This window comes from Accipiter gentilis, chromosome 12, assembly GCF_929443795.1.
Source record: "Accipiter gentilis chromosome 12, bAccGen1.1, whole genome shotgun sequence".
In the NCBI taxonomy this organism is placed as follows: Eukaryota; Metazoa; Chordata; class Aves; order Accipitriformes; family Accipitridae; genus Astur; species Astur gentilis.
The window spans coordinates 1,193,097-1,219,281 of record NC_064891.1 but is presented as its reverse complement, the minus strand read 5'-3'; the positions used below and the strand labels follow the sequence as shown (position 1 = coordinate 1,219,281).

Here is a 26,185-nt window from a genome sequence, read left to right as displayed (position 1 = left end):
AACAGTGATTGGCGAGTGGTCTCTTTTAGTAATGTTCCATGCCTTTCTTTTAACACAACAGGTCTGTTTTCAATATTTTCAGTTTGTTCTTTGGCTGTTAATCTTTGCATTTTTACTCTCTCTATATTATTAGTGTGCTTTCTGGCTTCAAATTTTTTTATCTTTCTTTAAAATCTAGAGGAATGCTTTGAAGTACTTTCTCTCCATGCCCTCTGTCAATTCCATTTAAGTTTTTCAGTGGTGGGTTAGGTTTAATGTAGGAAAGAAATACACTCATCTACTGCAAATGTCACCCTAAAACTCTTGAACTGGTTTTGTTTAAGCTAAAAGCAAACAAGCCCTGTCCTCTGGCCTGAAACAAAGCATAGTGAGCTTCAATCCCAAAGTAAATAAATTTACAGAGTTATAAACAATTAAAAAATTGATGTCTTGAATTCTTTTGTAGTGCCACAGTGAGTGGTGCTCACAATAGCAGTAGTTTTTAATACCATTTTTGGTTGAGTGTTTTGGCGGAAAGAAAACTGAGCATATGATATTTCTCTTTAAGACCATAATGCCAGTGGGCTAACAGCTGTGAATGCTCTTGGTGGTTAGTGTATGAGACTTTGGTTTGATTCTTGTCCAGCGTACATACTCTAGGGTCTGTGTTTGCATGGCTTACACCAGGTTTGTAGATATTTTAATGTGCTAGGGACACAAGCTACATGTTTGGTGGGATATTGGTGGTTAAAGTGGTTAAGAATGAGGAACCAGAAGGGATATGACCAACAAAAACTTTTGCTGGAGAATAAAAATCAAGTTGTGTAGAGCTAGAACAGCATCAGGCAGGTTTTGAGAAGGAAGAGAACTGAAACCTGCTGCTGTTGTGTCTCAGGGCTAAATGTTCCTCTTCCAAATGTACATCACCAACTTGCCGAAGTGGAACCGTAGTAATAATGCATGCATAGTATATTATAAATTACCTGTGTACATCTAATCTGTATTCTTTGATACAAACCAGACCCCGAGGCCTGTGATGGAACTGATGGTTATCATCAGCACATAGCACTAGGCACATGGAAACTGCTGCACAAATGTATAGCTAAACATTGTGAGACCTTTGCAAAGTAAGAAAGAACATCCCTTTGGGGGACTTTGGATTGAATTAGTGTCCAAGCTAGGCCAGCAGTCAGTTAATTGACCACAGTGGTCTGTAAAATTAAAGGAACTGTTTCCCAGCTCTCCTGTTTTATAGAGGCTAGTTACTTATTTCATTAATCTGTCTTCTTGCAGGCTCCCACCATGTTTTGCAAACACTGCAAGTGTTCTTGTGGAGATTTTTTTTTTTTTTACTTTTAGCTTTTAATTATTTAGTCTCTCCTCTTCCTTTGAACAGTTTTCCCCTAGGTGACATTTTTCCAGCTTTCTTGCATCTTGCTTAATCATGTGCTGATTTGGAGCAGTCAGACAGACTGGAGACACAAAACTTTCTAGTACAGTAGAATATCTCTTTCTGTACTTGTTTGCCATAGCCGGTCACCTACACTTGTGGCAGAAGGTTGTTTATGTGTCAGACCAGACATCTCTCAAGAAATGTAGAAGGGAGACAATAAGTAGCTTTTTCTCCAGATCAATCTCACTGCTATTGGCAGGAGTCAGATTTCTCTCAGGGTGGTTATTGTTCCTTGAGAAATTATTTGCCAGTTCCCTTGAAAAATGTCCCAAGATTGCTCCAAGGATTGAAATCTTCCATCTGCTGCTGTGGTCCTTTGCAGTCAGGCTTTTCTACAGCTGGTAAGTGGGAAAGTAAGTCACTGTATTTGGCCAGATGTGATCTTCTGCTGTCATACATACACAACACTTGCAAATTCTGCTTTTCTTTTTTCTTCTAATGCCCTATAACCTGTCATCTGCCATTTGCTCTTACCTTTCAGTTAAGTATTTTATTGTCTGTGTTCATCCTTCCTCCGACTCCTTTATCCTTGCTGACTGTCTTTCCTTCTTTCATGTACAGTTATTTTCAGCTGTGTTCCCACCTCTATATCCAAGCTTTCCTGCTTCTCCCATCATCGTAGATTCCTTGCACAGATCCTGGCCATCTGTTTCTTGCCCTTTGCAGCCTTGTCCGATGTCTGGGGTTTTTTCAGTATCTTGCCTCCTTCTGCTGTTCCTTTCCTTATCCTCATCTTTTATTTGTTGTCACCCACTGTGATTTCTAAATAATACACAAGGAGTTGTGGTTTCATTTTATTTTGTAAATTCTTGATTGTGAAGACAGAATTTAAAAAAAAAACCTAAGAAATTAAAATCTGTGAGAGAAGAAAGCAAAATCTTGAATAAAATTGTTTAAAAATCATCACTGCTTTTAGGCAGAGGAAGATCTTCTGATCTTCTGACCTTGTGGCATGGCAGCCTTTCATGTTATGTAGGTCAGAATCGAATAAATTTCTGTAGTTCTCAGTGTTTGTCATTACTGTCTCTTTCATGATTAAATGCTGTGGAATATAGAGAACCAAGAAAATAATAGAATGCCATACTGGGAAACATGCTTCCAAGCTGGAAACCAGCTTTTACGATTCTATTGCAGTTTCCTGAGAGCTCCTTCTGTGCTTCCATTTTAGAGAATGCAGAAACATTCCTAAAGAACTTCATGAATATGAAAAAACAGAAAAGGTGACACCTTTATGACCTGTCTGGCAGAAAGCACTGGCTGCTGCTTTGCACTTGTGGCATATGGGCCTAGATAAGCTCCTTGGCTTCTCTGCTTCTTCTGGGAGTTCTGTTCCAGAAAAATTCTTTGTTCAGAGATACTGAAAGATGCATGCCCTGGTGTTTGTCTTCCCCAGGCTTCATGAACAGCAAACTGCACCTACGTACTTGTCCTCTTCTGAACTGTATACTTCTGTTTAGTACAGTATAATGTGGGGACTAACGCACTTAATATTTTAAGAATTTTGTGGAAAGCACAGAAAGAGTACTGTTTAAGTATCCACTAAAATTAAGATGTTGGTGTACTTCAAGCCACATACTGAAATCCACACTGCCTCTGTGGTTACTTGCACTGAGAGCCATGAGTAAACAGCTGGACATATTTTTCCCCAAATTATATATGCCTTACCATTAGTGCAATTTCTGTATAAATTGAAGAAAAATGAAAACATTCTTTTTGAAGAGAGACCTTCTTGTCTGTGTGTATGCTCACACATGTATGAACACATACTTATCCAGAAAGGGTAATTAATTTTTTAAAATTGAGCTATAAAAGGAGCCCCTAAACCCAGTGAGCTGCAGTTGGGCTGTGTCCCTAATCTATACGGACCACCAGTACAGTTTCTTTTTACCGTTATGGCTGATCTCTGAGACTTGGCAGTAAGCTCTGCCTGATATTTATCATGCACTTACATTTAATACATATTTCTGAAAATATGGACTGAACATGAGTTTAAATAGAAATTGAGAAGTGATTATAGCTCCAGAACAGTTCTGTTTGTAATGTATGAATGTGGTCTTGGTGTTTCAGCTGCACAAGAATGTAAATGATACAGTTAAATTATCTAGGCTAGGGATTGCAAGAAATGTCTAGGAATGCTTTTCCACTCAGTGGGATCTTCAGTGAGAAAGGGAATGTAGAAGTGGAGGCTTCATGTGAGGGTTTTTGGGGGAGGGCAGAATGAAACTTGGACTCTGACAGCAACCTTCATCATCTTCATGATTAGTCTGATATGCTAGTTTTCTACCTGACTGGTGGTCAGAACATCTTGAAGCTAAACCAAAGAGCGAGCACTTCCAAAGCATACTACTGGGGTTTTTTTTCTTTCTTTTGTGTTGGTTTCAAATGCAGTAACTAGTTTCCAAACTGTATTTTATTAGATTTTTTGCATTCTCATTCATCTCATTTAATATTTCAAGTTACTTTGGCTAATTCTCAGTATTGTTTCCTTGAGGGGCGAGTCATACATTCTGCTGACCTTAAGAGTTTCCAAAGTGTCTCTGGAAAACTTCCAACTAAACTGGAAGGGCCTGGTTCAAGATGCGTGGCAGGTTAATGGAGAGAAATCTCTCTTTACGAATGATTCCTCCTAGAGTACCAGGAAAATGGAGGGAGTATTCACACCAGCCCTGTGAGATGTGACTTCTGCGAGATTCCTCTGCCTCAGGCCTCAAGGAAGGGAACTCTGAAGTCTAGCAGTGTGAGTGCAGCACAGAAAAAGGGGGCTATGGCTTAACACGCCTTTGACCTATAGAGGCTTCTCTTCGCCAGTATGCAAAAGGATTGGGGCGGTGCCAATGGCATACCAGAATTTGGGAAGACTGGTATCAGCAGCTGAGCAGATGGATCTGCCACAGCTTTTGTCACTGCTTCCATTGAATGAGAAGAGCTGGAACAGGACCAAAGGAAATCATCTAATCCAAAGCCTCCATGTCATGGAGTCCTTTGCATAGAGATTCCAGATTATGGTATAAAAAGGATTTTGGTCCCATGATGAACATGCATTACATAACAAGATTATGTGCCACAGGAATGAAAATTTCTTAGACTTTAAGTTGCTTCTTGTAATTCTGTTCTGTGGTTCAGAGCCTCAGACTTACATTTGGGTGCTTTTGTATTTATTTTGTGTTTATTTTTATTACACAAGTTATAAATATATATAAATTTGTATACTTAAAAGTGTATATCCACCTGTTTATTTAAATATATTTCTGTGTATACAGATTGTATAGATATGTTTAATATATGTTACTGAAATAGGTTGATTTTGTTCTTTGTTTCCTTCATCAGTTTGCTGAAAGCAGTCAGAAAAAAGAGGCTTTACAAAAAAGCATTGAGAAATCAAAAATTGGACGTGAAGATACTGTAAGTTGCTTTGTGCGGGGAGGCATTCCTACCAGGAAATAGGGCTACAAGTATGCATAGTTTGTAAATCCTGATGTAGCTGTTGGAAATCCATTAAGAATTCTAAATACTGGAGATAAGAAAAGGACAAAAAAAAAAAAAAATCAGATATTAGATTATTTCTTAGTTGGTCATGCACTAATGAGTAAAATATTGACAACTGGCTGCTCCAAGGCTGAGAAAATGTGTGACTGCCTGAAGTCTGGTAATCTTCCAGGCTTTTTCAGATTTAAAGATATCTTAAAACTTGAACTATGCAGACGTGCATACCAAAGTTGCCAATGGCTGCTGAACTGCCAAATCTAATAACTGCAAACGTAGGTGCTGGGGGTCTTATTTTTTTTTAATCTTATTTATAATCTATATTTCTAAATTACTGTTCTGAGCAGCCATGTAAGCTTGGTGGTCTTTGCATGCTGAAGCTGTTAACACTGCAAAATAATATTTAGGTATTGTATTTATCATACATATGAAGTAGCATATTAGTCAGAAATACTTCATATGGTATTTTAAGTTGCTGATTTGTTTTGAGATGCTCAGTCTAAAGTGGTTTATATATCCAATAAATAAACACATAAACAGGGATGGCAGAAGTTTTCAGGTGGAATTGAATTTTGTAGGAAAGTGCCAAATCTTAAAATCCAAAATGTTTTATAGAAATGCTCTGGGTTTGACTGTAATCAGGGAATCCCAGGCAGGTTTCTCACGCAGTTGTGCTTCTCAGGTTTCCAAATGGACTGTTCAAGACTTGGGCTTCTCCACCATGTGGCCTGCCCTAGTTACAAGGAGCTATTGGTCCTGGAAATCCTGTTTTGGCTGATGCTTCTGACATTTTGATTCTGGATTAAACATCAGGAAGAAGTCCCAAGAAATCTAGATCATGATATTGGTCTCTGAGCAGCTGGGCTCCATACCCCAGCATCTGGAAGCTTTTGATTTCCAATCTGCATTTTCAGAACGTGCTGACTCCAGACTCTTGGCAAAAGCACTGGGATTATGGAACTTTGAAATAAAATAAAAAACACCCCAAACCAACAACCCCACTCCCGCAAAATTAAAACACCTCAGACTGCTGGGCTGCCATGGAGATTGCCATTGGCTAAAAACCTGGTGGAATGGCTTACAAACTCATGCTATCTGGCCTTTTTTAGGCTACCCAGTGCCCTAGCATGAGTTCTTTGAATACCAGCCAGTTACAGTGTTTGGCTGTAACTACAGACTGAATTAGAAGTATGTGCTGAGTTGGCTATGGGAGAGCTCATGTTGAGTCAGTGTCTGCAGATCCTTATTGATCAACAGAATGTTTGAGGTTGATATTGTATCCTCTCCCAGCAAGGACTATCATGTCATAAATATCTGAATTTATTTTTGAGACCATTGCTCTTAAATGACTTAGAAAAAAGAAGAAAAATAAATTCAGAGCCTGTTCATACACAGCATCCCGATTTGTGGAAGTGTGAATGGTAGGTTTTTCTGCAATGCTGTCTTTAATTACAAGACTGGGACTCCTAAATATCATTTGTCCTTTAAGCCCAACAATTAAGAGATCTGTTTAGAGTTTCTCAAACCATGTTGAGTTTGAAGGTTGTAGAAAATTGTTCTTTTTTTTATCCATTTTCACCTTATTTTTTTTTACTTCCAGTTTGTAGTCGATATCATTTAGTGTCACCGGGGGTTTTGTCTGTGCATAAAATGCTCAACTGGTTCATTGACAGAAAGCAGTAGTGAGAACAGCTTTTTAAATTTACATCTTTTTTTTAAAAAAAAAAAACACCAAAAAACGTTCTCTGCAATAATTACTGATTTGTATTTTTGTATTTTTTCATCTTTACCAAAATACTTTGAATCCTCAGGCAGAACGTGCAGCTCTAATAGAGGAACTTGCTGTCCTTCGGCAGAAAAAAGAGCAGCTAAAGGCAGAAATAGACAAATACAGAGAATGTGATCCAGACGTCATTGAAGAAATGCGTAAGTTGTATATTGTTCAAAGCGAACTTTTGCACTTCTTTAGCTTAAAATCTGGTATGCGGAGATAAGCCAAAGAATAGATGATTTTCTTTTTAAAGCTGTAAGCAATACAATGCAGGTACACTGACCATTTCTTTTCATGTTCTGTTGTATTATATAAGGGGGGGTTTATTGATATTTACACTGCCAGCAACTGACCAGTTAACAAACAATCCTAAAATTGAAATACTCTGATGCATTAGAATTAATATCAGGACCATTCTTTCTAGAACCATATTAATTCTATAACTTCTAAGTGTGCTGAACCCTAGAATGTGTGTAGGAAGAGTAGTCTTTGGCTCTCATTTACTTTCAATTCCATGCTGGCAAAACAGCTATCTTTCTACGTACTTTGTCTTGTCTATTTAGGACATAGGCATTTCATTAGAGACACTTAATTGTCACTTATATGTAAGTATGGTATTACATTGTTGACTTACTGTTGTACTGATGTACTGTCTCTGATATGCTGGGTTTTGGTTGGAGTTTCTAATTCTAATGGAATATGAGGAATGATGAGTGACTTCAATATATAATTACAGCATTGGGTACTGAAATGTACTTAATATTCGGATCCTTAGCATGAAAAATGAAAAGCATGCATGAAATTTTATTGAATTTTCTCTACTTCAACTTTCATGTTTTATTTATTAGGCTCCTACATTGCTACCCAAACATCACTGCATATTCAGTTACTGTAATGCCAAAATGCCATTACAGAGCGATGAGGAACAGTCACAGACCTTTTTGTGAGAAGATATCTAACTGAATCTTTCTCTTTCCTTATTCTTCTAACAAAGTACACAGCTTTAGAAATGTGCTCAGAGAAAGCCAGGAACATAAACAGTTGATGTGGCCACACACCCCTAAATTGGACAGATATTATTTATTTTGAGGGGCTGTGACATTTTTTTGTCAGCTGCATTATCTTTCCCCAAGGATGTAATGATATGCCAGGGAATAAGCAAACTCAAGACCTGAGGTTAGTTACTGTGCTGTAAATCCCTTGCTGTGTGCTCTCCTGAGGGCAAATGACAGACAGTTCCCAGCTGATTCCAGCTGTAAAAATGAATGAGGTTAGGCAGATTCCAACAGCAGAAGGATTTGTAGTGCCAGGTAGTTTAACTGCTGAGGTACCCTTATCATAAGCATTGCACTGAATGATTTGAGGACCCTCTCACTTGAAGCAGTCTCAGTGAGCACATTCCTAAATACTAGGCACGAGGGGGCGAATCACACCTTGAATGCTAGAGCAAACTGCATTAGCTGGCGACATGGAGACTAATACCCTGAAAAGAGGGAAAGGGAAAAAATGTCATTGTTAGTTACTTTGGTTATGCCCTTTTTTGTTGTTTGTTTGTTTGTTGTTGTTTGTTATAGGGTGTGGAAGCTCCACATGAGCTTCTGCAATAGAGGGATGAGCATTTAAGGGAGTTGGTGAGGTTAGCCTTGTTGGGCTACCTGTAGGATTACCAGGGGAGTATGCAGTAGTGTTTGGAAAACAATTTGTCCCTGACTGTTGATTAAAAAGTTTCTCCTTTGTTATATGTTTCATCAGTCGTTGTTGCACTGGCAGCACACATTGTTGCTGGCAATGTATAAATGAATAAATGGTTATGTCAATTTTGGGGACTTAATGTCTTTGCCAAAGCTGAATGGAATTTTATAGGCATTAAGGAAAAGAGAGGGGCAGGGAGGAGGGGAAAGGTTGGGAGGCATTTCTCTCGTTCCAGAGTCAAAACAAGATGCAGGACGTTTTGGGGTTTAGTGTAAGAAGGCAAAAAAGATTCTCAAGTAATGGAAGGTGTTCAGCTAGACATGAAAGTTACTGCTGCTGTTTCAAAGAATAACCTTATAATCAGAGCTACTGGCTCACAGATTTTAAAGCATTTTCAAACTGCACGTGGGCGATATGATTTTCCACTAGCTGTACAACTTAGATAACATAATCCTTGTGATTATTTTCAGTTAGATCACCTGAGCAGATTACTAACTCTAAATTACCTTATTTTAATTTTGCGTCAGGAATCAGAGATGGCTGTTATGTTATATAATTGCACTCTTTTAAAGAGTTGGATTGTTCAATATCATATGTTTTGTAATGGCCAGTTGTCACTTTCTACATTTGGGGTTTCCCTCTTCTTCCTTAATGACTTCAACCTGTAAGGAAATCTTTCTGATGCTCAGTATAACATTTCTCTCTATTAATTTCCCATCTCATATCATAGAGCTGCCTTGATTTTTGTTGTAGTATTTTAGGGGTATATCAAATTGTCATCTGATTTCAGTGGCCTCCAAATTTGGTGAATGCTTCGCTATGCCTTTTTAATTGCTCCCTCAAATGAGTATTGCAGAAACAAACCTCCTGTGCAGCGATAAGCCTCATTAAAACACACACACGCACACTAAGTCCAGGGTCAAAACAAAGTTTGGATGATTAATAGCAAATATCTGAAGACTCAGCTGAAAGCTTAACATCTGTCTTGCTTCCTGAGTCCTGTCGTGGGAAAGTCATGTTTGACGATGTAACTAAATATACTATAATGTATATTCACAAGGGGACAAATCAGAATACTAAAATACTAACTCTGTTTTTTGCTGAATTCACTGCTTGTCCTTTTAATATCAGTAACAAATGTTTTGCCATATGTTTTGGCTTAATTTCTTTGGCTTTTGTATTAAAGAGCTGAAGTATAGACTCTCAATAACAATTAACTACAGTAAATAGCAGAAGAAACAAGATTTAGGGACTGACCACTAGAGGAAGCTACATAATAGTCTGGTCTTGTGGCTATATTTGGATAATTCCATTTTGCAGGTAGGGTATTGTAAAAATATATCTAGAATTGCAACATATATGGTTTTCTTCTAACAACCACTGCAGTTCAGTGGTTGAAGCTTGTCTTTGCCACTTGGAAATGTTGTTTAAGCTGTTTTGTGTGAGTTAGGATTGAGTAATAAATTCTTCCTCAACATTAAGGGCAGTAAAACTGACAACAGTCGTCAGAAGTAACAAAAATAATAAATACTGGGATGTTATACTTCTCTTTTAAACTTGTAATCCTGCTTCAGCTGCTACAGGACAGAGCCCTTGTTTCTCAGCTTTGAGGCAGGTTTTTGTAGGCTGGAGGATATTCTCACGGGAAGCAGTCATTGTAGAGAAGTGATTCTCTATTCCTTCATGACATAACATGTAGGTATGCAAAGTTGGATACATGTGATGCTGCTAGGTTCCCTAAAGATTACAGTAGAGGACGAAGGCATGGAACATGCAAGCTTTCAGTTGTTTGTAATTTATCGAGATTTTCATAAGGCCAACAAAAAAAGGTCCATATAACATCAAGATTAAGCTGCTGCATAAGTTTAATTCTTGCTGCCCACCAGAGAGAGATGTTAGGGAGCTAATAAAATTTTTCTGACAATTAATTTTATAGAAGGGTTTGTCTGGCAGCCTAAGTGTATAAATGGTATGGATTTTGCTCTGAGTTGGCCAGCTTATAACTGGAAACAGGTAAACATTTTCACTGTAAAGTTCACTGTAATATAAACATTTCTAGAATTTCAAACTTCTTGCTCTTCCACTGTAATTAGAGGAACGTTGATTTATACTATATTAAAACACTGTTGGGTCTTAGCTATTTTTTTTCGCAGTAGCCATGCTTTGGTTGCTTTGTACCTTTGCATAGGACAGTAATCTCAGAAATAGCTACATGCTGACTGAAGTAAGTGACTTCCACCTGGTACGAGTGCTGGTCTTAGATGTTGCCTGTCAGCATTCCTGGTTTATTTAGCATGTTTTAAGAATGTCCAGCTACTGATAATTTTTATGTCTTAGGCTTTAACCTTTAAAACAGTGGTGTGAATGTGTCTAGACAAACTGTATTCCCAAAAATTAGCAAACTGCCAAATACAACACATGTAATATAGCAATTTTGGTTTCAACCTTTTTAATTCTGCTCTCTTTGTTTATTTTTATCCTGTAGCAAGAGACTTAAGTGGTTCAAATGGACAGGATTTCAAGCCACAAATATCCAGATAGTTACCCTTTTGAATCTCCAACAGTGTGATCTCAGAGGCATCACTACCAGTCCAGTTCAGGGTTAGACTGTTTTCTAAAACTGATACTTACATGGTTGTGTGAAAATAAATTTTGGGAAAACATCCAGACTACTGAATACCATGAAAATATCATGTTCTATGTAGTAAGTACTTGAAAGTGTCTTTTTGCATTGTAGATGCTTCAAAATTTTTTAATTCTGTTGTGTCTAAACACTGAAAAATTCAGCTTGACAAACTGTTGTGAAGAATTACATTGGGATATACAGACAGTATGAGAAAGTAGCTCTGGGTTTACCAGTTTCTTCATTCATCTTAATATCTTGAGGCTGAATGCTGAAAAGGTAATGTTGCTTTAGCTGCTGGATTTTATGGGGTGCATAGTTGGGGTCTTGTTTTTGTTTGGGTTCTTTTTTTGTTTGGGATTTTTTTTGTTGATACACCCAGCTACTATGTTCTGTTATATTCAAATCAATCTGAAAATGTGTTATGCATACAAATATATTTAATGTTACAAAAACTTAGTACCAAGTGCTAGATTCTTCTGGGGGTTTCTTACTAATACTGGGAATAGTCCCTGTTCCCAGAGATGAAACAGTAGTGAAGAAATGAAATGAAGATTAGACTATACTGGCTAATGGAGAAGCTTTAAAATTAGTTGCATCAGTTTTATTCAAAATTCGTCAGACCACTGATGATTTACAAAATGGTTTAATGGGTTTTATTTATATTTTGTGGCAAAGGCTATTGTTCAGGAAACATATCAGAAAGGTTATTCAAACTCACACCTTGTCAGTACTTTTGGTTAATGAACTATTAAGTAGCTATTTTTAGAAATATAGTGATTCACTTGGAAAAGTGAATGTCAACAAATAACTTTAAGCCTGGTCTAGGTGCCACCAAGATAAATAAGATACAGATCAACCCTATAGAGTGAGTGGGTTTTTTTAATCATCTCTAGATGCAATTTGTTCAGTTTGCAATTAAGAAGATGTTTTCTAGCTACTCACCGTGAATATGCACCTGGCATCTGAGAGACAAGCTGTGCTTTTTATGGTTTATGCATCAATGCCACTAACAGAGATCTGCAATTTGAAATTAGTCATTCTGCTGAGTTAAACTAGTGTGTCCACCCACACTTACGTTAGCCTTAGAGGGTTAAACTAAGCTTTCTTTGGAGTGAACCTGACACTTGCTAAAAAAGTACATAGAAAAATAATAGATTTGAAAGCAAGCACTCCTTTTTTTTTCTTTTTTTTTTTTTAACTTGGTCTCATCTTTCAAAGAATTGTATATTTCATGTATTCATCTCCTGAAGATCTGGATGAAGATATGACAGGAAATAGACAATGTATGTGCGCATACACAATTTGTGAGCTATCTGCTACTAATAAAAACAAACCCACAAAGCCCAGCCCCCCCCCCCCTTTTTTTCCTTTTTCCCTCCTTCATCATGGAGTACCAGAATGTATATAGATGTGCACCAGTAATGAAAGAACACATTTACTTGACTGATTGCATCAAGCTAAGATACTTTTTTTCTGCTTCCCCCGCTCCCTATACTGTTCTTTGAATGGCTTGTCATTCAGTTGGAAGGTAGGCAAATTAAATTACCTGTTCAAAAGCTACATTAAAAGACAAAACAAAATGCTTTACCAAAACTAAATATAACTTTACTCCTAATTCTTTCTAAAAGTTATAAATGTACTTGTATGTAATCATAGTTAGACATAGTAACAGTAAACATAAATTTTAACTGTTAAGTTGAAAAAGGAACAGGGTACTAATGAGTGGAATTACAAATGTAATACTTTATCTCTAATGCTCTAAGCTTCTTCAGTAATCATAGCAAGTGAGAAGGAATTGCAAGTTTAAGCAGTATTTCTGCTCCTTTCTTTTTATCCCTTCCAGTTTTTTTTATCTTGAAAATCAAGGGGGGCTTGTTTGCAGTTCAGTTATTGAAAATTCTGATCCTTCGATGGAGCAAACACCTGCAGAGCAGAATCTGGCTGTGATTACCGGAGGCTATAATGTGGTGGTTTACAGATCTTCCCTGACAAAAGTAGGTTAAAGAGTTCTCACCTTGGCCTTTCATTCCTGTGCTGCAGTTCACCAGTGATAACAGCAAGTTGTCAGCTTGACTTAGGAACTGCTGGTGTATATATCCTTGTCTTGTGGTGGACTCTCCCAAGGTCTTTGAAATCTCTCTTTCCACTGAACAGTCTGTCTGATGAAGTCTTTCATCATCTTCTTCAGAAGGCTTTCATAGATGTGGTAGTTTGTCATGCTTCTCTCAGAATTGTCTGTCTTGTGGTAGTTCCCCTGAAGAGCAACCAAAGATCCTCTGACCAACCAGGAGCACATCAGGTGACAAATTTCCAAAGGGCATCTTCCTGACCTCTGCAATGAGTTGAACTGTGTAGAAAACGGATTTGGAAAGAACTGAATGAGAGAGGAGCAGGGGTAGGTAAATGGGTGAGCAGCTTCTGGCACTTGGAAAGGAAGGAGAAGATAACAGCCACGAAGAATGATGAGTGAAGGACCACCAGGATGGACTGGTGCAGCTTAAGATGCATCTGCACATATATTCCTAAGGTGCAAATCTTAAAGTGAAATGTGGGGCTTTTGACTGAAGCTGGGAAGCTGAAGTTCAGAAGGATCATTTGGTTTTCAGCAAAAGGCCCTAATTCTCTGTGTTTCAGAGATTTTCTCTGTCTTTGTGCTTGGCCTAAGGTTTGGACTCCAGCTAAGAGGTTACTCTGCAATGAAAAACTAAATGTTTAGACACATGCATACTTGTGTTTTTATACCTCAAACACATTCTAGCAAGACTATTCTTCTTGGAGAGCATCAACTTAGGCCAACTTGCTTTAAAATGGAGCTGCATTTTAGCTGGTTAAGAAAAAAAAAGGAACAAATTTTAAAATAGCTTGTCTTTTGTCAGTGGGGTTTTACTTGTACACTCAGAAAAGAGGCAGTTGGAAGGTCAAATCTTTAGCTAACATGTTAACACCCTCCTTAAATAAACTGCCTACTCTGGCAAGTTACATTTTCTTGCAATTAAATGAGACTGCTCACAAGGCTTATTTTTCTTCTTTCTGTTTATTTTGTTTCTTATTTGTTTATATTGGAATGGCAGAAAAATATGTAGTGTGAGAGGCAAATGGATGAAATATATGGGAATAATTTTATTTTCTGAGCTAGTAAATCTTTATGGCAAAAGCTGCTGAGCTGCTTAAGAATGGGAGACACTTGATAAAATTTGTGATGTGGAAAATGGCTGCTTGTGACTACATTTATGATACTTCCTGATTTAGAAATGAATCAGTAGCAATCCATTTGGACATGTTTTAAAGGCCTGAAGAGAGCATCAAATGGAAGTAGTCTATAGATCATTTATATATGAAACAAAAAGGCTTCTGTGGAGTGATTACTTTGCTTCTCTCTCCCAGTGTTAGACCTGCTGAGTTAGTTGTGCATGGTACCCTTCATTCAGACAGTTTTGATAAAGTTATGGTGATATTCAAAGGATTTTTTTTTTTTAAATAGTGGTTTGTATCTTTTTATAACTTCCATATGCAAAATGAGGTCAGGAAGGGTATTGTGGATGTTTCATTCGTTGTCTTCAGTGCTAAGTTGCAGGACTGTCAAGTGTAGTCTTCCCTGGCCTTGTTTATAAAAACGTGTTGCCAGTCTCATATGTTAGGAAATCTCCCATATGTTGTGGGATGGTAAGTTATGTTTTCACTATGGATTTATCTAGATTAGGACCATATATTATTGGTGTATGTTCCTAATATAGATACCTTGTTCTGTGCTATTTAACTGCAGATATTTTGCAGGGCAGGGTGTATGAGTGCAAGACTAATCTTGGTGGTGTATTTGAGAGTATTTCCAATGGTTTTTTTCCCCTCCTCACTTTAACATCTAATGAGCTAGTTTCACTGAAAAGAGCAGGATGTCAGAAAAAAATCTGGAACAAAGAACCAATTTGGAAACACCTGGAAGGACACAGAGACCTTTGTGGACTGGGAGAAGTTTGTCTTTGGCGTTTTGACTCAGTTTTGCATGATACTGTGGTAAGGAAAGTAGGGAAATATCCTGATGAAACTGCAGTATTGTGAATCTTAAACTACTTTATAGTTGTACTCAAGGTGTATTCATTAGTAATTCAGTATCAGAAAGGGAGGTAGAATCGATGACGCTCTGCAATAGGGTCTGTCATGTCTGTGCATCTGCTCAGTATTTATATTAATGAGCTGGATAATAGAACAGAAGATACACTTTTGTTACATTTGCAGATGATGAAGCTAGGAGAGAATGCATGGACAAAGAACAAGGTGAGATTTCAAAATGAACACGACAATTGCAAAGATAGTTAAAAACACCAAGTAAAATTCAGTAGTGGCAAGTGCAAGGATGTATATGCATTCAAAGATATTGTGCTACGCAAATGATCTGGAGCAGTTGGTTAAGGGGGGAGGGTTTGAAAAAGATGTCAGGATTATAGTAGTTTAAAGGTTGAATATGAGACATTCTTGTTGTGAAGCAAAATCGTCATAACTAGGATACAGAAACAGAAGTATAACCAGCAATGAGATGTTGGAAATAATCTTTCTGCTCAAGCTGGCATTAGTGAGGCTTCAGCTGTAACACTGTTTCAGTGTTGGATTTCCTACTCGAGAGGTATATAGCTAACTAGGGAGAATTCAGAGTAGAGCAAAAAGACCAGACATTGAGCAACCACATTCTAGGAGTAAAAATTTTACAAAAATAGGGCTTGAAAGAAGGGTGCTTCTGGGTTTCACATATCTGTATCTCCTTTAAAAAAGGAAAGGAATAGCCTGTTGCTCAGGTTCATGGAGAATTCAGCAATAAGTAATAGCCTTAAATTGCAGATGGAAAAAAAAGTTAGATGAAAATCTATTCTAATGGTAGCAATAATCAAACACAGAGCTAGGTTGCCTGGGAAGGTTGTAAAAGCTCTAACACTGGAAACCTTGAAAGGCTACAAATAACTCAGAAATGGCATAGGTAAGGTTGGACATGCATTGAGTCATGGGTACAGAGAGCAGAGGACCTATTCTGATGCCTTCCAGGCTCTTCTCTGCAACTTCTGTGACACGTGAGGCATGCAGCAGAGTGACATCCTGAACTAGACAAAAACCATAGTGCTCTGGGATGGGCCTCCTTGCAAAATGCAGTTCAGCAGCAGAGATGTTTGCAAGTTCCTTTAGCTGTGCTGTGGGTATGGAGTTTATTAGTAAGCGAAGTGGGGAGGGAGGAGTTGTGCACTGAAAGAAAAACTAAGTGTTGTTAGGGAGCCCTGAATAAGAAAGTTGGTGCACTTCTTTCCCCTTTGTAAGCACATTGCTTCCCTATGTTTCTTTGGATAAGGATAGATGTATTTTAGTTATGCAACTAAGATTTCAGCATGGGCTTTCAGGTAGAATACTTGAAAGGTAAGTGGTCTTTTTCTGTGGGTACATGAATATAGTAAACTTAAGTGCAAGAGCATGTATTTTGCATAGAGGAATCTTTTGGTAGCAATTCTGACAAATTCTGTTGGACATTTTTCAAAGGGACACTGTGTACGTCCTGATGAAATTTGACAGTGTGACCTTTTCATATGGGACAGAGGGAGCTTTTGCTGATGAGACTTGACACTTTTTTCAAACACACTAACAAAGATTGCAGACCCTTTAAAAGCATATTCCCAGAGATGCGGATCAGCTTATTATTAGCTTTACTATGCACTGCCATGTTTTACCATATAGACAAGACTGGCACCACGTTACATATTTGCTCAGGTTTATTTTCAAGCATACACACATGCACACAGAGCTGTTGCAGCAGAAATGCTAATTCATATATCAAAATTTCTTGAGTATTTTTCTATCACTAATGGCTTATGTTGTATGCTTTTCAAAATAGTTGTAGATCAGTAGGTAGAGTTCATAATTGTCAATGCTTTTTCTTGTAGTTCTGAAACTTTATCCAGAGTCTAAATGTAAAAAAAGATACTCCTCTTTATTATTTAGTAATATGTCAGTATAAATAGTTCTTTTGAATTTTATCTCATTTTTAATCTTATTTAAATGAGAAATCATATTTATGCATTGACTTGAATTTAGTAATGAATTCTGAAGCATTGTCACCTGTTGATTAATATCATGGGGATAAGTGTTATGTGGGATACTGGAGTATGGGGGAAGAATGATGTGTTATTTTGTATTCAAAGGAGTTGATAGAATTCTGGTGTACTATTACTCTTCTACACAAAAGCTCTTTGTTTATAAGAGGAAACACCTCTTTGGGAAGCATGGAGGAAGGTAAAGATTGCATGTAGTGTGGAGGTATCTCTGCCTGATACTTGGCTACAAAACATTCTTCTAAAGCTGTTCTTGCTATGTTGTGGGTTAGGCTGTTGACAGTGTTGTAGACTACTTAGTCTCAAGGGTACTCAAATACAGACTTTAAAGAAGCCACTTGATCACATCATTGCCATGAATAGTCTCCAATAGCAAGCTACAGTCTCTTGATCGGAGTCTCTGGTGTCAGTTTGTGGATGGACATGCCAGTAGGAGTTACTAGGCAATTACATTTTGTACTCTCTGTGGATGATGGGTGTATAATTTCTATGTTCACCTTCTACCCTGGCCTTTAGAGGCAGGCCCTTTATTTGCACGAGATGTTTTCATTAATGGGCAAGATTTTAGAAACTGCATCACAGGATATTATAATGATGCTTCTTCAAGAGAAACACAAATCTGTCACAGTGTGGTGATAGCAAGGTAAACAATGTTTCTGGAATTTGAGGGCAGCCTGCGAGCAGGAGAATGGATAACTCTGCAGAAAGCAATGGATAATCAGAGTCATTGCAGATTCAAGTTCACATACTGTTCTTACGGTAGTTGCCATTTTTCATATTTAAATTCAGTCTAAGTGGATGCAGAATCACTACTGGAATTCAAATGCAATTAATTTACCCTGACCAGTTTCATGTGAGAGACTGAGAATCTTTGGGCTAATAATCCTCACTGGCCTCTGAGAACAGTTGCAGCTGTTTGCTGCATTTCATGCAGAAGAATTGCGATTCACACTGTAAAATTACTCCCTCGCCCCCATGCTGAAGACTGCAGTTGTATTTTGCAGGTATCTGCTAACAATCCCACAGATGGATGAGTGACTGTCTCCTTGAAGAGGTGCTAGTTCCCTCTGCAGTCATGCACCTTTCAAGTGAGGAAATCCATACAATTTTCTTGTGGCATTAGTTGTGGTAGGTCAAAACTGGCACCAAACTGTGCTAGTTTTATAAATATAACTAGCTTTTGTTATTCTGTGAGGTTCCTGGACCTGAAAATTTTGTTTACACATAAAAACATTACTTACAATAATCCTTAAAGTTATCCTGAAAATGCCAGAGTAGAAGCTAGGAGAGGAAAGAAAGCTACAGTTCTTTGCTTGTTTCCAAGTCTATAGGTGGTTTGTGAGCTGGTTCTGGCTGTTGAAATTTTTTTAGTATAGCTATTGGAGCTGGAGTATGTTACCTTTACAGTCTGATTTTGAATACTATTCAGTGACTGCTTCCTTAGTATTCCTTTGATGATACGTGCAGGACTTAAAAAAGCTTTTAGAAAGAACCTGAAAGTAGGTTTGGAAAATGTTTGTGAGGAGATGGTGATGGCTGTTGCTATTGCAATTGTTTTTCACCTGTGGAAGTGTCCAAAGTCTGATAGAAAGACTAACTTAGTCTCCTGGAGTATGTATATTGTGTTGTTGAGGCATGTAGTCATCTTCCCCTCCTGTGGAAATATTTGAGGCTTCAACAGGTTTTTGGCCATTCCAGTTTGGAATGCAAATAAGACCTTTAATTCCTACCACCTTCCCTTCCAGGAAAAAGTGAGCAAATCTGGGGGAAGGAGGAAGGAAGAGAGAAAAGAGGAGGCTGTAGTTCTGCAGTATGCTGAGAATGACTGCAGGGCTTCCTGAGTCACATCAGAAACCATGTGGCCTTACTGTGCTAAGATTTGAGCCAATATATATTGCCAGTTCAGATTTGTTCAGAAACATTTCTGTGCTCATGTTTTGTGCTGCTGGCCTTCACTCCTGACCAGGTGCTGTCCATTTGCTTTAGAAGGCTTCTTACTGCACGTCCTACAGCTGTCCACATGCCGTTTTGTCCGCTCTGTCTCCTGGTCTGCTCCTGAATCCCTGCAGATTACTGTAGAATGTCACTTGCCTGCATTAAAAAGCATGTTTCCAACCCTCCCTCACACTCTTTTTAGACATTCACTGCTGCTGGACCTTCCTTTCCCTACTTTTGCTTTCCTCTAAGGGGATGCAGGGGATTGTCCCTGTGATAAGGACAATCACAGATGCATAGGACCATGGTTCAGTTGCCAGAATCTGGGCTTTTTTAGTTCCCTGCAGTTCTCCAGAGATACCTGGACTTAAGGGAAGAAGAGACTTCCATGAAGACTAGTCAAAACTAACTCTTTGACTATTATCCTTTCACATTTAGAGCATATTTCCAGGTGTGTTTTGCTAACATAACAGACTGGTGTTGCAAGCCATGCTCATCCTGGGCCTTGCATTGCTGTACACACAGTGGTTGCTTTTGTTCGGTTCAGGAGAGAAAATGCAAACTTCCATTTTACCGTGTAGAAAATGCCAAGTGTGCCTGAAATTGGTCAGCGGATGATACAGGTGTGTGCCTCAGCCAAGTGAATGACTTGTATCCTGCAGTCATGGGAACAGGAAGGTCTATTGATGCATTGTCACACAAATTGGTGAAATAAATATGTGATGTGCCGAACAAATGGATTATTCTGTTGCTTCCAGACAGCAATTGTATGTATTGTCAGCCTATGTGCAGATGTATATATATCAAGAAGAGCATAACTAGGGCCTAATAGTGCTAATTAGAACATCTGGAAGCATCTGGAACATATGTGGCCTCCTGTATTGCTCACCTCTTCTGCACATTTGGCCCTTTCATTGTCTTGCACAGCTTCTGTACTGGAGCACTATTTAGTAGCTGCCAAAAATCAAGTTCTGATAGAGCAGCTCTGGTCAGCAGGAGGATCAGCAGGATTCCAGCTGAGCTTGGGACCCCATTGTTGTGGTGGTTTTGGCAATTAGCCAGTTGCCCTCAGTGCTGTCTCTGAGTTTCTCTTTTTTTCTAGTTCACGCAGTTTGTGTCCTGATTATTTTTTGGTGTATATATTATTAAGTTCCCATGCTATTGTCTTCTTTAGATCTTAAACTTTCAGTGCAGTCTAAAACCCAGGAGGCCAATAGCCTGTGGAGCTAGAGAATAGGCAATCAGAAGTAGCATGACTTTGAGCTACATCAGTACATAAAGTAGGTGAGTCTGGGGGATGTCTGTTTTACTACTTCGCCTTTCCCTCATCCTCCATGCACGTACACATACAGATAATGCAACCCATGAAAGTCCCAACAAGCAATTATGAAAGGTTTCTAGAAAGTAGTCACAAGGTGCAGATTCCTTCATTTCTGTCAGTTCATTTGTTGGAGTCGGGGACAGACAAGATCCTGCAGTGGAATCCTAGGCAAGAGTTGAGCCTGATCTCAAGGGACTCAAGTCTTGCCTTCAGATAGCTAAATGCTCAGCCCATAGCCATGAGGCAACAGCTGAGGTGATGACATAGTAGTTTCTGGAGATGGATGAGGAGTGTTTCCTCCACCCTAAAATTGAAAAAAGAAACGTTAGGGGAAAAACCTAACTGAAGGGATTTAGGGTTAAACAGACTGCAGTGCCATCCTGCAGCGGTGGCAGTGACAATCTCACATGATGACAAGAGACAGTGCAAGCTCTCTTGTTTGCGTGAGCTTGCTCAGGCTGGACATGAGGAACTCACGGGTGTCTTGCAACTTGCCAAGCTAACTGGCGTTGCTGTTGATACAGTATGCCTGATGGTCTAAGCAACTTTCAACACAGCAGAATAAATCCATACCTGTAACTCTAAGGTGCTATCATGTACATGGGCATGTGGGCCAGCTAGTGTAAATGGGAAATCTCAAGCAGCAAACACTTGCCCCAGCCTCTTGTGAATGCATTTCCTGGAGATGTCATGTGCCTCAGGCTTTACAAGTGGCTCCTGTTTCCCCAGCTCTAAGCCCCCTGGCAGCAGAGTGATGTGGGGGATGTGTGTTCCCAGTCTCTGAAGGATTGAGGCAGCCTATTCTTTGATATTTAGCCAGATGGTTTGAATGTCACCTTCCCCATCCTTAAGTTCTGCCTCCACTTGTGATCCTTCCACATTTCTACCGTGACAATTTGCTGCCAGTCTGTATAAGTCCCAGGTGGTGCATGGAAAGAATGACATGGTTAAAATATTTCTAACTTCTACTCTCAGGAGTTTCTTTTGTTTGGGGTGGGTTTTTTTTGTTATTTCTCTGCTATTTAAGTCATTGAAGGTGCTGCCCACTGTGGGATTTCCCCATTACAGCTTCCTGCTCTTGCTCCCATGATTTCACTTCTAGCCACAACTCGGTTATAGGGAGCCACTGCCATTCTAACCACCCTGTTGCCCAGCCTGTATCTGTTGGTCACCTCAGCCTTTTCTTTGGCAGAGGTAAGAAGTCACATTTTAAAAACACATGATCACGTGTATATATTTAAACATGCATAAGCAATATTTGAAGGGTGACAATGCACCATGCCACCACTTGGTTGTTTTTTTTTAATGCACTGTACCTTGTGGTCACTGGGCTTTAAGCACAGGGCTGTGTGCTGAAAGCTGCAGGAACTTAGAGCTGCTGTGTGATGCAGAAGATCAGGGCTCAGCTGGTTAGCTGCTCCCAGCAAAGCAGAGCTTTCTGTGGACACCTAGCAGGTGCTGTGGACTATGTTGGCTCACCTGCCATCAGGATGCTGTCACCTTGCAGCTCTGGATCCATGGAGTTTAATACTACCCTACTTTCCCCTCACTTAATTTCAAACTTCATTACTTGGAGTCAAACAAAGCTTTCCAGTTTTACTCCAGAGTTTCAGAAAAATGCCGAGGGAAGTATCATAGCTAACACATTTAAAATCTCGACCTGTGAAAGCCCTTACACCGCAGACTCGCTTTAAGTAGCGTTGGGTAAAGTACTGTTCAAAATGTCATTGGCTGCCAGTATGTTGTCAGTGCTGCCAGTCATGGAACGGAACAAGTGGGGGGTGGCAACAAGCAGTCAGCAAAGGAAATAAGGAGTATCTCTCTCAGGCTAGGAGTAACTTGAATTTCTGATGCATGCAAGCAAGTAAAAATGCCATCTTAAAAATGCCATCTTCTCACCCACTCCCTTTTTTGCCCATCTTTCTGTTTTGCTTTTCTTCATGCTGTGCCCAAACTTTCTAATTGTAGGCCGTTTTTAGAAACTACACTGGTTTTGAAATGGTATTTTACTCTGATTTAAATATTTTTCACATCACTTCCTGAAATATTAAGGGTAGAATAACGAGTGCTTACCTTCCTGTGTGCTAGCAGATGATTTTTCAATGTAATTTAATTTTGCCTGAAGTATAATCTTTATAACAATGGATACCTGGTCGTATCTGGAGACAAATTTCATGATGACCATTCAAATGAGTATTATCAAGCAAGTACTAACGAGACTAACTGGGAATAACTAAGTTATGTGTAGGTGTGAGAACCATAATGATTCTGATAAATTCCCACATTACAAACCAACCTGCTTGATTTGATTCAGTACTTATTTTAATGGGAGCAAGGTGATTTAAGAGGAACTTTTCTTGACACTGTTTTGCCTCATGGAAACGATATAAAAGCTATTTGTAGTATGGTAATTTACTATTATGTATTTAGATGTGGAGCAGTGGTAAGGGAGGGAAGCCAAGTTTAATAACCAGGAACATTATTTTGTCTTCATTTCATTGAGGGGGTTCTCAAAGCTCAGGAGACCTTCCAGAGCTATATGCTAAACTTTTGGATTAATATGATAGACTGCTACCCTTGCCATTTTCCTTATCTATATAGAGTCATGCATACCTATGTGATGAATGACTTATGTACAGAGAGGATTATAATTTATTTTCCATCTCCATTGCCTCTAGTATCTTCAGGCCATGTATCTAGTTCCAGTCTTGGTGCAGACAATTAAGGCCCCAGGCAAACCAAACTAGGATTATTTTATTTTAAAATGCTTCAGAAACTCACAGTTGTTCATATGTTATTTTTCATGTTCCTTTGCACCTGTTTTTCCTTAACTTAGCTTTGTGCTTGTCAGAACCTTTAAAAGCATAAAACAGAAGAAGGGTTTGGAAGCTGTAGAATAACTTGCTTATATTGTGTGGTTCCCTAAAAATGACATCAATAAAAAATTAATCTCTGTGCCTTGAAACTATGTTATGATTTTACTGTGATGTATGCTTTGTTGTTGTTTTCTTCTCTATTTCAGGCCAAACAAACAAAGTAGCCAAGGAGGCAGCCAACAGATGGACTGGTGTGTATGCATTTGTATTGCTTAACACAGCTTCAGACTACAGCAATTTCAGTAAAAGACCTACTCATTGTTAAGAATTTTAAATTTGATTAGGACTTGATGTAGAATAGCCCCCACTTAAAGCACGCAGAAATACATTTTACTTATAAATTATCATGAATCAAAAAAGAATACATTTTCTCAGTTTAGTTACTGAACATACTTCATGTCACATAACAGGTTTTTCTTCTGGTGCTATCTTGCACACTGTGTTAAAACCTGCAGCTCATTTTCTTGGTTGAGTTAAAATCTCTTAAGATCAGGAAAACTTTAATAGAAAGAGAGTGGAAATGGTGGTGTCCAGGTATTCAGAAAGTTTAATTCTTCTTTTCTGAATTCTCGTCTGTTTCTAAAGAGTAGAATTCTTTGTGGAACCTTATTGCTGCTACCATATGATGGATGCTAACATAAAGCAGGTATTTCTCAAACTAATTCATCAGCTTTGACATGCAGGAAAAATGCTGCACATTTTTGAGGAAGGTTACTGTGATAACATTTGTATGGCAGTTTAACTCAATTTTCTGTTATTGCTTAGCTTTGCTATATTGATACATATTACCATTTTGCAGAGCAAGCAATATATATGTCCTTACTTTTTTTTTATTTACAATATAATTTGTAATTTTTTGTTTAGAATTCATCTACTACTGATGGACTGCTCACTATCATTGGTTATGCCAAGTGCAGAAGGATATCATTGTCATAGTCTTTTGACTATTATTATTTATCTTCATTTGCACGGGGTTGTTTACTGCATATGGAGAAATAAAGTTATGTATTTGAAAATAACTTCTGGGAGTACTGCTGTCAGGGGTTTCTACTGTTGATGACAGGCTGTTGTTCTCAAGGTCTTGAGAGTTGTAAAGGAACTATGCCTCAGCCTGTGGAAAGTACTTTGCTATTTAATTAGACAATTAGGTTATATGCTGTAGCATATTTTTCTTTTGAAGAAACAGTTTTAAAACCGAATGTCTGATGGTTAAAGAAAAGAAAATATTTCTAAGGTGTGCAGAGACAACACTTCCTGTCTTAAGGAATGCTGCAATTTATGGGTCTTGGGAATGACATAGTGAGTTTCAATCAATACTGCAGTAAAAATGATGTTAAATTGAAGACAACGTATATGGTAAAATAATAGTAATGTGTTGCTAAAAGAGAAGTGCTGACTAAAATAAAGCTACTTGAATGTCTTTTTTTTTTTTTTTTAAATTTTCAAACAAAATGTACATTATCTTAACAAATATATTCAGGACTAGAAAGGACCTTGTAGGTAACTGATTTTTGCAGCTGTATACAGTCACACAGTAGAAGTCTAGCTCAAAAAGGACCTATAAAATACTTATGCATATTCACACTTACCTCATCAATCTCTAGCAGGCTTACTCTGTAATTGTAGCTTTCAGTCTTCTCACAGAAGAGGAGCAAGAAAAGATAAAGGTAACCTCCAAAAAAGAAGACATATTTTACTTAGTACTGAGTAAGAGTATGTCATTAACAAAAGCCTCCCATTTTCTGTTCTAAATTTATTTAATAATGATGTTCCCCACTAGGTAGGGAAGTAAATGGAAGTATTTTGTTGTAGCCAAGGCTATAATTCATATTTTCCTAAATATTCAAAACTGAATGTTTTTCATTCTGTTTACAGATAACATCTTTTCAATAAAGTCCTGGGCCAAACGTAAATTTGGATTTCAAGAGAGCAGAATTGACAAAAGTTTTGGAATCCCAGAAGATTTGGATTACGTTGATTAGCATTCAGCAGTTGATGGCTGACACAGTTGTACATAGTTTGTTAAATATTCTCAGTTGGCATTTAAATGTGTATCTGAATCCTCTCCAAACAACTGACCACCCTTTAATTTGCAGGTTTTGTTACAGTTAATAAAATTCTAAAAATATTTTTTGTGTTTCCTTTTTTGCCTTGTACTCTCTGGACAGTAAATCTCTCGGTTACCTCTGTAAGACAGACTAAGAATGGACAGGGGTTATAGGGAATAACTATCACAAAGTCCTGAGACTGGTTTTTACTCTTCTTTTGCTTAACTGGGAGTAGTACTAAGAGCTAGAAGCTCCAGGGATTTATGTTTAAACATGTTAAAGACACTGGAGTGGAAATAGCAGGGGACAATATGGAATAGAATGAATTCTTCCCTCATCTTACCATTGAAATAGAAAAGAGGCATAATGCATTAATGGAAAACAGTGAGACAGTAAGGATGTGAGTAGAAAGGGTGAGGTCTGATTTCAAGTTGTTCTTTATTGTGTTGCTAGAACTGCTTGTAAGTTTAGTAACAAAATTTTGTTGTTGGAAAATACTAGTTCTTCAGAGCTAAATCTGTTCCAGCTAATGTACCGGATTTGACACTGAGAAAGCTCCTCTGGTTAAGATTGTTACTGCATAGGAGAGGAAGCAAAGAGTAACCCATCTATCCATTCACACCACAGTGCACCTAGATTTAGGATGCTAATCTGGGATGTGACAGACAGCATTCAATGTGCTGTTCAAAATCGAGCATCTTTGGGGTTTATGCACACTTTTTAATTTTTAGGCTAAAAGAGTAGCCAACCAAAATAAGAACAAATTTCAGAATGTCTCATTTTTATTTGGTGACATTTCAGAACCACCTCGCTTTGTATCAGCTTCTACTTTCTAGCTCTGATCAGTGCATGGCTACAGAAAGAGAGGTGGAGAGTACAGACTGGTATTGTACCTCCCATAGCTATGGACTGCAAGAT

General features: G+C 38.3%; 1 protein-coding gene across 3 annotated transcripts in view; it reads left to right on the top strand.

Annotated features, from left to right (window-relative positions):
- Positions 1-25,310, top strand: part of MND1 (meiotic nuclear divisions 1) — a 41,431-nt gene extending 16,121 nt beyond the window's left edge. For all 3 annotated transcript variants that reach the window (XM_049814646.1, XM_049814647.1, XM_049814648.1), the window contains exons 5-8: positions 4,760-4,834; positions 6,727-6,841; positions 23,366-23,410; positions 25,095-25,310. In XM_049814646.1, coding sequence (XP_049670603.1) covers positions 4,760-4,834; positions 6,727-6,841; positions 23,366-23,410; positions 25,095-25,201 — 342 coding nt within the window. In that variant the 3' untranslated portion in view covers positions 25,202-25,310. The remainder of the gene's footprint in view (positions 1-4,759; positions 4,835-6,726; positions 6,842-23,365; positions 23,411-25,094) is intronic.
- The last annotated feature ends 875 nt before the right edge of the window (positions 25,311-26,185 follow it).